At 38.1% G+C, this 12,087-nt stretch overlaps 1 protein-coding gene across 1 annotated transcript in view; it reads right to left on the reverse strand.

Annotated features, from left to right (window-relative positions):
* The window catches only part of cacna1ea (calcium channel, voltage-dependent, R type, alpha 1E subunit a), a gene marked incomplete at its 5' end in the record, with an annotated part of 148,361 nt that overhangs the window by 19,124 nt on the left and 117,150 nt on the right, over window positions 1–12,087 (reverse strand). The window contains 10 exons of the mRNA XM_084086491.1: window positions 734–868; window positions 1,069–1,229; window positions 2,674–2,770; window positions 2,878–2,889; window positions 3,247–3,353; window positions 3,479–3,538; window positions 4,734–4,863; window positions 4,963–5,074; window positions 5,446–5,705; window positions 7,337–8,164. Coding sequence (XP_083942617.1) covers window positions 734–868; window positions 1,069–1,229; window positions 2,674–2,770; window positions 2,878–2,889; window positions 3,247–3,353; window positions 3,479–3,538; window positions 4,734–4,863; window positions 4,963–5,074; window positions 5,446–5,705; window positions 7,337–8,164 — 1,902 coding nt within the window. The remainder of the gene's footprint in view (window positions 1–733; window positions 869–1,068; window positions 1,230–2,673; window positions 2,771–2,877; window positions 2,890–3,246; window positions 3,354–3,478; window positions 3,539–4,733; window positions 4,864–4,962; window positions 5,075–5,445; window positions 5,706–7,336; window positions 8,165–12,087) is intronic.

Here is a 12,087-nt window from a genome sequence, read left to right on the forward strand (position 1 = left end):
AAGATGGAAAGCTTTTAACGATTAGTTCCATATAAATTCACGGATAATTTGTTGTTTTGTGAAAATCAATATTGACCTTGTATTTGAAAAAGGATCCTCATATAAAAATAATACTAAAATTCAGAGCAAGTTCATTCGCATTCGGAGATCGACTATTTTTGAAACGGTGCGAACTGCACTTTCCATGATGACGAGGAAGTATCAGCAAAGAATTTGATTTCTAGCCCTTTGGTACCGAAATTGGTACAGAGAACCGTGGATTTTCACTGGTATTGGTACCGAATACTGAAATTTTGGTACCGTGACAACATTATCTGCTTAGAGTACCTGTGTGAACTTGAGGGGCTTAAAGGTGCTGCAAGAAGCACCAGCAAAAACTGCTACTACTGCCTACAGCCAAATTTTCCTTTGCTTGAGCATTCAGGTTTGTTTGCAGTGTGTTAAAGTGTGAAGCTAACAAGTCTGTGAATGGGTTTTAGAGCATGGGCGTGGTCCAATTCACTCTGGTGGAGGTTAGCAAAACGGCTGAAATCACTAAAAGCACCCCAAGTCCAAATACACTTTGGGCCTGTAGTGCAAGTTTCTTCTGAATGTAAAAGTTGGAGTTACCGAATATGCAAATATCAGCACACAGCTTTCAGAAAGGTGTTAAGAAGAATGTTAATCTTATTAAGCTGTTAATAAGTTTGTCAAATGATACAGTGTGAAAATATGAACTAAAGTTGGCTCTTACTGCGGCCACCCTTCCCCAGTGGATACCGTAAAGAGAGTCAACAGGGCCCAGATGACATTATCATAATGGAAATCATGTCTTTTCCACTCTCGTTTCTCCTTTTTCTTGTCTTTGTCATAGTCAATGTAGTAACCCCTATAGAACATTAAGAAAAAATATTTTACACATCATTTGCAGAGATTTTGTGCTCGTAAAAATGTCATCCTTCTATTCATAGCACCATTGATATAACATTGATATTATAAGTCTTTTTAGCTTTGAATAATGTCTGAGCTGCTTAAATACATTTTAGCATTATATTTAGAATTTACAGTCCAGCTGTAATGGGTACCTACTTGCACTCGTTTTCTGTGTCCTTGGAACTGTCGGTACAGTAGTAAAATTTTCCTTTGAAAAGCTGCACGGCAATGACAGCAAATATGAACATAAAGAGCTTGTAGACGATGAGGATGTTGAAGACATTCTTTAGCGACGTGACCACACAGTCAAAAACGGCCTGAAAATCAGTAAGAGACAGACAATAACAAGTTTTTTCTATTTAACTTTCTTTTAATTTTAGTTTTAGTAATTTTAGTACTTCAACTTCAACTTATTTTATTTCAGTTACTTGCCAATGCAACATTTCAAATTTTCATGTGATATTTTTTTATTTTATTTCAGTTTTATAACTGAACTCACGGATTTTATCCATATTTTATCGAAAGAAATATGGACTGACAAAAATCTGAACATGTAAACATGACTTTGTGACCATTCTTTGCTAATATAAAAAATATTTTGGGTTGACCATAGCGCTACAATATTTCTGTAATGGCCACTGTTGGTAAATTCTCATCAATGCTGACCGGCAGTAACCCACAAGCCTTGCCGTTTCAGAGATACTCTAACCCAGTCATCTTGCCATTACAATTTGATTAGAGTGGTCTGTGAAAAGTGAGGAAATCGCCCCAAGCAGGTTGGATGAGTGATTCCTTTCCTCCCCAATCTCCATGAAGATTTTGCGAGATCATGGGACAAACCATTCCCAGCTCGTAGCAATGTAAAGGGGATGTGCGGGGATGCCCTGGGTCAGAGATGCGCTTGTGAGCTATCTCGTGCCCAGTGCGGCTTCCTTGTGAAAGACTCCAAACTTGCCATCAAAACCGTGCTAAATGGGCACGAGGGTCCAGGTAGCAGTCTTCTAGTCTGCCCCGCCTGAGGCTGCGATCTACCTAGTCAGATCTAGCCCTGGGTCATATAGACCAAGTAATATGGGTTGTATTGAGCTGCAGACATTGCCTCGGGCTGTTAGTTCTTGGTCACTAGATGCGCTGTATGGCTACAATCTTTGGCTACAGCTAGTGATTTTACAGCACAGTGAGCAGGCATTTGAGTAGTATGGCATGGGTATTTAGTTCCAATAGCGTCAACTCCATGAAGCAGTGTTGAGTTCCACTTCGAAAGAGAACTTTAGGTTACGCAGGTAATCCCGGTTCCCTGAGAAGGGGAACAAGACACTGCATCACGTTGCCATCCTTCCGGCATGCCTTTATGTCAGACAATTGAAGTTGATGACGTTCTTTCTAGGTGCTTTTATATACTCTGCTGGCGCGTCTGTGATGTCACCTGACTGCGGTAGCCAATCGAGATTGGTGTGTAGCACACGTGCTTCAGACACCATCTCACAAGGACTGTTCCCATAGAGTCTTGTTCCTCTTCTCAGGGAACCAGGGTTACCTACGTAACCTAACATATTAAAACTAATGTTCAAACAGTTGTGCTGATTAATAATTTATGCAAACCATTTTGCAAATCCATTTTTTCAGGATTCTCTGATGAATAGAAAGTTCAACAGAACAATTCAATGCATCCTTGCTGAATAAAATGGTTGATTTCTTTAAAAAATGAACTAACTTATAATAACAATAACTTTTGACCAAAAACATTTCATGTTCACATACCTTGAGTTTGGGAAGTCTTTTAATAGTCTTGAGAGGCCTCAACACTCTAAGCACACGCAGTGATTTGATGGTTTTAATGTCTCTTCCTGTGTTACTCCTGTATAGCATAAAAACATATATTACAAAACAACAAAGCCCAATTTTTCATGTACAAATACAAACACAAACACATTATTATATGGCACAAAATCAGAGTGTTTTTACCCCATCACATTCCTGTCAGATGCCGTGAGCCACAATCCACAAGAAGAACAACAGAGAAACAAACGAGAAACAGACAGGCATTCTGAACCAGAGAGCTACTCAATGAACACAGAAATGCTTTACACTCACAACAGAGAAAAAAGAGCATCCACTAACATCAACATGTGTCAAGAATTTGGAACATCTGAATGCTTTTCCTCACATAAATCATGGTGTTATCACATGGCATTAATGGCATTTGAAAATGAATAACAAAAAATTTGAACAATGCTGCTAAACATCTTAATTAACGTTTCAGATTGACCAACAGAACACCAAACATGTGAAACAACACTTGTTATTTCTCATATTTGGATTAATCTGACTCACGTGAGGGCAAAGGCCACCAGAGCTCCCACCACAACTATGAAATCCAGAATGTTCCACAAGTCACGGAAATAGGAGCCATCATGTAAGATCAAACCCTGCTCAATCATCTGAGAAAAATATAACAACAACATACACAGCATATTTATATAATACATATATATAGCTTAATTTGAAATTTTTTATAAAGTCTTTAGTGAACATAGAGGAACCCAAGAATGATCCAGGAAGTCACCTTGATTATCATTTCAAACGTGAAGACGCCAGTGAATACATAATCAAAATATCGCAGCACCTATAGAACATAGAAACAAATAAAAAATTGATAACAATGTCAGCTTTAGCAAACATAAAAAATGAGGCTACAGCATGCATGGGACTTTAGGGCATTAGCATTGTTTGTCAAAGACTGCTAAATTTTATCAAGCCAGAATGTAATTCTCATGATGGATCTACTGACTACATCACAGCAGTGAAAGCACTCTTTCTGTATAGATTTAAATCCTAGTGTGTGCGTTTCTGAGAGGGAAAGAGGCTTCGTCTTCAGCTGTTCTCTACATCTAGAGCATCGTTTACGTCATTTGTTTACATACACACAAGATCTCATCAACTATTACTGAAAGGGTCTTAGCATGTAATTAGCTATGGCTTCATACAGCTGGTGCACTTTCACAAGGGAAATTTAAAACCTGCAACAAAAATCTAATTTCTATTAGTGAATAATGCCAAACACTTCATGACCCACAGGGAACAATATCATCAGGACCAAAGAAACTCAAACAGGTCTACTGATCTATTTTTATTGCCAGAAATGTAAAATAAATTCCTGTTTTTCTTTGTTCAAAATAAGAAATATATGTTGTATTTGTAATGATACTGGGTTGTTAAAACATGTTTACAAGCCTTTTTTAATCATCATCTTTTTAAAATCATCATCAGTATTTTCATCAGATTATTTTTCTATGAATGTATTATGGAAAGCGAATATTTTAGGTGTTGTGCCAGGTCAACATTTGTGCCAGGTCAACAAGGTGACAACATTTTTTTAAAGTATAAATATTCCACATAGTCTCTCAATTGAAAGTGGGTCATGAAACTTGCATGCATAATAGAAACTTGCTGTTTACAAGAGTATAGCTTGTCACAATGCAGAACATGTAAATTGTCCAAAAAACATCAATGTCAACTAACCTACAGTATTACAGCTTTCAAAGTGAAACTGAGATGAACATTAAAGTATTATAAAAAAAAGTATATATAAAAGAAAAATAAGGTAGTGGTACCATCAGAGTTTGTTTTATTTTATATTCTTATAATTATCCAATATCCACCCTTTAGTAATGTAAATATCAACGAAACTTACTCAGATAAAGATACTCAGAATTGTTTGTAAGCTTCCTTATAAAAAATATAGCAAAACGTTTTACATATGATTATTGTATACACAATTATAGGAAAATGGAGACAGGGTGGTGGAGATGCATTCTTACTTTGTTCCAGTCCGAATTAGTGTTGACGGGGTCTTCGGCAGCCAAAGCAATACTGCTGGCAGTGATCACAAGAAGGATTGACATCTCGAAATAACGAAGATTGACAATGTAGTGGCAGGCCCTGCGGACCCTGTGGAAGAGATGAGGAATAGAGAGAGTGAGAGATGAAGCAAAAACATATTCATAAAATATAGAATACAGCTGTGGCTCCACAAACATCCAGCCTTACGGGCTGTTGGGTTTGAAGATGAACATGCTGACAGGTGGAGGGGCTTTGGGCGCATCTGGGGTTTCCTCTTCTTCTTTCTCTGGCTTTGAGGCCTCCATGTCTTTACTATTACCTAATAAATCAAGGTATATATTAGAAAAAAATTCAATTCAATGATATTATTTGAAAATGATATTAAAAATATCTAGGTAACATAAAATCATCTCAGTTTATATTTGTGTACTTTTCCCTACTGAAAAATCTTACAGGTCATGTTATTGGATGGTGGTGTTTCAAGGAATTTTAAGTAGCTTAATCTGCAAAATTTCCTTTGCCAACCAGCTTCACCAGAAAGACCAAGCTAATGGCCATGTATTTGCTGGTGAACAAACAGCTTGGCTCTGCTCCTCTAGCTAGACCAGCACCAATCCAGTACTAACCAGCAGCAATTAGTCTAAGCTGGTCTTATCAATAGGGTTATCAGAGGTGCAGGGATGCACAAACCCGTAATGGAGGTCAGCTCCATGGATGGCTGAGTGTCGGTGACTTCTATCATGATGCTGGTGTTAAGCGATGACTTATCCTGATTCAAGGATCTGTGGTTGTTATTATCTGTCTCGCCGACACCCATAGTGTGCTGTGGGGACTGCTGGAGTGTGCTCTCAGTGAGCTGTAGAGTTGCAGGTTCTGAGTCCTGAGGTGGGTTTTTGCAGGGGGAATTGGCTGGTTTTGGCTCTGATTCAGAGTTGTTTGGTTTGTTCTGCCTGTGGAAGGGGAGAAGTTAATAGCACAATTTCTCTCTCCAGACTCTCAACAAGGAATACTGTGTACTTGGCCATAAAAATAGTTAGGTATATGTTAAATTAATTTAAGATGTCACTATGTTGTGATGTGAATAGAGCTGTCCAGTCATTATGTCAATTTGTAGGTAGACCTTGAAGGCCAATTTGCTAATTTCAGGCATGAAAACAGGTCAGGGGTAAAAAAGGTGAGAAGGATGCGGCAGCAAAAAATCCAATCAATTTATATATATATCTCCCCAAAAAAGCTGTAAGCTGCATTGGCATAGGATACCAGTGTTTGTCACATGATTTTTGGATCACTGTGGTGAGTGGACCTCTGTCTCTCTAGGAGGGTTCGGGGGCATGCTCCCCCGTAAGAAAATTTAGTGCTTTTTAATGTTAAATTCATCAATCTGGTGCAAATTAAACAAAGAAAAATTCAAAACTCTTTTAGTTACAGTGTCTGTCTACATTACTACTACATAATAATAGTTATAATATTAATCCCATGATAGTAATAGACATATTGTAAAACAAATGCACTGAAAAATAAAGGAAACTTTCATAATTAGTTTTGTACTATTTCTATACTTGAAAGAGTATATTTCTATACTTCACATTAAAGATGTGATTGGGCTAGCCCAGTGTCAATCAAGAAAAGAACCAATGGGCCGCTGATCTACGTGTTTCATGGGGTGTCATGCATTTTTTTTTTTTTTTTGACCAATGCATTACACAATTACGCACTAACCCAGCGCCGCCAATTAAGCAAAACAAAACGAATGGGCCGCCGATGTACGAGTTTTATGGACCGTTAAAACAAAAAACAAACAAAAAAAGTACCTGCAGCCTTTCACCATCCACTTATTTAGCTGCTGTCGCATCAATTGACATGCCATCTCCTTTCCCCTCTTTCTTTTTCTATTTTTAGCACCCGACAGCTTTTTTGCGTTATCCATCTTTTTCGACGACAACTCACTACTCGTTCCTGCTCGCTCAGCGGTCACGGCGCCCGCTCGCGATATTATCCCGCCCTCTTCTATGTCAAAATTAAAAATAATGACATTGGCAACATCGCTGTCTGTATCTGACAGTACAGTTAACATTGTAAGCTAACTTACCTCAGGCTTGCTTTCCGACGTGCGGTTCTTTGTTCGGCAGTGCGTCCAGTTGTCAGACTCGCGGTGTGTAAAAGACTTTGAAAAGAATTCTGCCCTACTCTGACTCTGATTGGCTGTCAGGTTTAGGCATTAGGAATGATGATTGTTTTTTTTAAAGCTGCGAAGTTTATGGTAACTATAGAGATATAGCGGGTAAATGCTGACAAATTACGTAGGTGACCCATTTTGGTTTTAAAACGGCGAATTTCGCTGAAAGGTGAAGAGTTTTCATGCCTGTAGTTTCCTCAAAAAGGAGCTTTTGATTTGAATAAAATAAGGTTTGTGGTGACCATGAATTTCACGTCTGTTCTACAACACTGTACAACAATTAATTCCTTAAAAAAAAATTGTGCTGACCCTAAGCTTTTAAATTGTAGTGTATATATAATTTATACAATTATATAAATCAAAAGGGCATATAAAAACAAAACAACAAATAATTAAACAAATCACCTCTGTTCAAGCACTCTGCCATCTGGACTGATCCCTCCATCATTCTTTGATTCCTTTTCATCTCCCTCATTCCCAGGCCTTTGTTCTCTACTGTCAACACCATCGTCTCCCTGTTGTGTCTCTTTGCCCCTTGCATCTGTGTGAGATTCGCGGTGGCGTGGGCGTCGTGATCTGGGCCCCATATCAGGGGTCAGCGTGTCCCCCATCGCAGGAGGCCTGTACTTACGGACTGCCCGTTGCCGCCTGTTCCCATTCAGTCTGGGGCAATGGTTGTTGTCTAGAGAACGCTCGGGTGAGGTCTTTGTTTCAGACGGCTCTGTTAGGGGTAGATTCAGCGTCACTGGGGGTTCAGGAAGGGATATGTCGTCAGGCATTGGTGGCTCCGGTATTGGAATCGCTAAAGGGGGTTCGGGGATAGAAATGGACTGAGATTGCTCATCGACAGGCATGTCCATAGGCATGGGTGGCTCTAAGGTAGCCTCCGGCATGCCGGTGGTTGTAGTGGTCTCGATGGCTTTGTGCTTGCTGTCAGATGGAGATATCCCTGTGGTCTGGTGGTGAAGGCAGCCAGGTGGTCCATCGTGCTCTTCACTCGGGCTGCTGAACAGGATCTCACGGCTGGACATCTGCCTGTGGCGGCGCAGTTGGCTGGTCCTCTGCTCCCAAACTGACATGGTCAACCTCCTCCTTCTCTCTCTCCTGGACATGAAAGAGTTAGAGGCATTGAGTGGACGAGCATCAGCCAGACTCTCCGAATCCTCGAAGGAATAGGCCGCACGGCTCCGGTGAATTGCACGCTTCCTGTACAGGTAGGGCCTTCTCCTCCTCCTGAGGAAAAAAGAGAGAGGACACTCAATGATACTGGGTGGCAAAATAAATATTTCAACAACCATGCCACAACAATTGTTTTCATTACCTTATCAATCATTAGCAGTACAAAATAATAATAATAATAATACATTTTATTTGTAATGCGTCTTTCTCAAATACAAAGCACTAAACCCTTTCTACCCTTCAGAAAAGACTAGCTTAGTCAGTGGTTCTCAGCTGGTTTCACTTTAAGACTCTATATTACATTGGACGTCAAGACCAAAATAAATGTTTAGAATACAAAAAAAAAAATCATTAATTGGTTTATTGTTGTTGTTTTTTTTATATATAAATTTCTTGGCTTCTAAGAAATGTTTATTTGAAGTAACCAGAAACATCCTTAAAATCAAACAATGAAAAGTATTAATATTACATGAGCAAAATCAACAGATATTACGGCTGAATAGCAAAACTTCATACAGTTTGAATGTTTGGTTTCAAAATGTATCTTGAATATCAATGGTCTCCTGCTCTTGGCAGCCAATAATTAATTGCACTAAACACACCTTCTACCAAGTGACAGATGAATTTGCGTCAAAAAAAATTTGTTCAAAATTACTAAACCTATTTTTTTTTCAAAATTAATATGCCTATTTATATTGCTTTTCTAAAAATATAATGTGTATGTTCATATTTAGAGTTTACCCAAACAAACCCGCAACCGACCAATTGAGAACCACTTACTTCAAAAATTTAATTGAAAACTGGTTCACCATGAACATTATACTGACTAGTTAATAAATGTGTAGGGGACCGGCATTAAAAAACAAAAACATGATGGTGACCAGGTGGTCTAGTCAGCAGGGTAGCTGAATATGAGAACTGAAGTTTCTGAGTGCAAAACATTTCATAGATTGCTTTTAACAAGTACTTTGCAACTCATGGTAGAAAGGGTCCTTTAATTCCGTTTTTGTGACTTTGTGTTTTTGTGTGACTGGAATTCATGGTCCAGCTGGTAAGGACAGCAGAGATGGAAAACAACTGGATAGAGTTGCGATATAAAAGTGAAAAACAAAACAGCGAAACTGGAAATAGAGTTGATTCAGAATGGAGAGAGAAAAAAGAGTGAAATATCATTGCAGGAAATTGACTAATCAAATTCCAACCAAAGATCAGACTTGAAAATGTGAAATCAGACATTTAATAAAGATGGCAGAACAGAAAGCTTCACCCAGATTGATAAATTAGGCGGTGCTGAATGTTAAAATTGAAATAACAGACTATTACTTACTGGCACTTGTACTCTTGTGAGGTCCGTGTAATCAATGAGCGATTGGTTGAAAACAAGACATTAGTGCTTTCGAGAACAAGGACAAAACAAGCCAAGAATCACAGCCCAAAAAGGTCAGTGACAAAAATTCTGACAAATATATTGTTTCATTAGTATTTCAATGCTCTGTTTATGCCAATGCCATTTAAAAAAAACATTTAACATTTAAATGTTTTTTTTTTTTTTACATTTAACGTTGCATTTATACTATTGTTGATAAAAAATTAAAGTTACACAAAGTTTTAAAACAATTACAAGTTTTGGGCTGTGTAACAAGGCAGCAAAGCGTAACATGAAAACATGATGGTAGATATATTAGAAGCAACAAATACAGTATTCTGGAACATTTTGAAATGCTGAGACAGTAAGAAACATGGCACAGATATAAGACATATATAAATGGGATTCATATGCATAAGCACACAATATCAGAAAGAGAGAGCACCCTGATTAATTTAGTAGTCAACTAGTCATACATATGCATTTCCCAGGTATGACGTCCATAATTGTCATGCTCACTGAAGACATGCATTCATTTCTCAGTTCTCGTCAAGCACTTTCGGACATGCTACAACAGCCTCTGTTTAGTTTTAAAGTAAACATGCAAAAAATCCAAATGCCACAGGCCACAATTTCCAGTCTGAGTTCACTGACAACCAGCTCTCACATTATCTCCCAAAATGCTGTAGAGAAGAGACCCTGTGGTATTCACATCATACCAATTTGTTGTGACAAAGGCATGGCCTCCATTGCTTCATACAGAGTGTTTTTTTGTTTGTTTTTGTTTTCAGTAATTGTCTTAAAATCTTATTGCTCAATAATGACAAAATAAGCCTCTTTTCTATACAATAACACTCATCACAAACATTTGTTATTAGTTATTGCAAATTGTGAGCATGCCCAAAATAATAGAATATATATAAATGTATATATATTAAAACAATGTTTACACAGGGTCCAAATATAACACGTGCCATGCACCAAATGCAAATAAGTTGCAAACCAAATGCAAACTGGATTTGTGTAAAATTTGCCAATGGCCAGTAACTATAAGAAATGATGTATTATGATGCAATTCAATTCAAACTGTAAGAATGATGTAAGAGATGTGAGTGAATGTCTTTAAATCAAAAATATACAAACTAACAATACTAACTAAACATATCTCACACAACTCATGTGTCTTCTAAAAACTTTAATCTCAAAGGGAAACTTGCCATAAAAATTGTATCTAGGAGGCTGGGATTAATTATTTTTCTCCAGAACTCCATGTGGCGACACACAGAGCCACAAAATGAAAGAACTGACTCATCTTGTTCATGATGCTGTGAGTGACACAAGATGCCACTAATAGGCAAGAAAAACAGCTAAATAATTAAACTGTCAAAAGGATAATATGTATACATATTCATGACTGTTAAGAAATACGTAACTCCATAAATTTTTCTCATATTACTCGCCATAGGCAGGTGTAGCAAAAAGTTAATTTTGGATCCTGCTTTTACATTTCTTGACTGAAAACTTGGCTTATCTTTTCGCCCTTTCTAGTTATGGCACGTATTGCTACTGGGCTCAGAAAGAACCCTATATATCACCTCCAGCATAAAACAACATGTTTGTAGAGGTGAATCCATGCTTACAGGAAATTCAGTGATATACTCACTCAAATCAGCATCAGCAAATCAAACTCACTCAAGTCATGTTAAATGTATTATGCTATCAATGAAAAGAAAATGCGTAAAAGTGAGCTTCTAAAGTATCTATGATCAATCAAGAGATGTAAAGGTGATTGGATTGTAACGTTGAGGACACATATGGCCAGTCATCCCGGCTTGTACATGCTCAACTCCAGGAGTCTGACATCACATCCATGCAGTGTTTAGTTCCCAAAATCACAGAAAGATGCATCTGTGTGTGAGCTCCGGTAATATAAACTTTAATCTCCAATTTTAGACATCTGATTCTCTTTATATGTCTTGAGATTAAGGCATCTGGATGCCTCTTCTGTTCTTGCAAAGGAGATAACATACAAATACATATCTTGGCTGACCAATGTAAAGGCATTCACAACTCTGTAATTCTCCTTTTGATGGGAACAAAATAGTCTCTATGACAACAGAATAGACTCATCCCTGCAAAGACTGGGAAGCTTGCCGGTTGCTATGACAACTTGCTGTTGATTTTGAAGCAAATTATTGTGCTTCGAGAATAAAGAGCTCAAAAAATCCCTACACAATCAACCGAAAGAACATTGTGTACAACCCTCAACAATGGGTAACACAGTCTTGTTGGTCTCAAGTAACTGCCTCTTACATACTTGCCAGGAAAGCGAAGCCCTCAAAGTTTTAATACTTATTTCTAAATTACTCTCATTAAAGCAACACCATGGAGTTTTTCAACCTTCATAATATATTTCCAAGACCCTTGTGTTGGTACATCGACTTACAATAGGTTGAATGACACGTCTGCCATAGCCTGATGGGGTCTGTATGGCTTTTACTGGCACTACGAAACTTCAGGGTTCGGGTAGTAACCCGAGCACAAAAAGAACTACAAAATTCGACTGCTTTACGGCATACCTCACTTCCCCAACCACACCACACCCCCCATT

Source organism: Abramis brama (assembly GCF_963993115.1).
Source record: "Abramis brama genome assembly, chromosome: 16".
NCBI lineage: Eukaryota > Metazoa > Chordata > Actinopteri > Cypriniformes > Leuciscidae > Abramis > Abramis brama.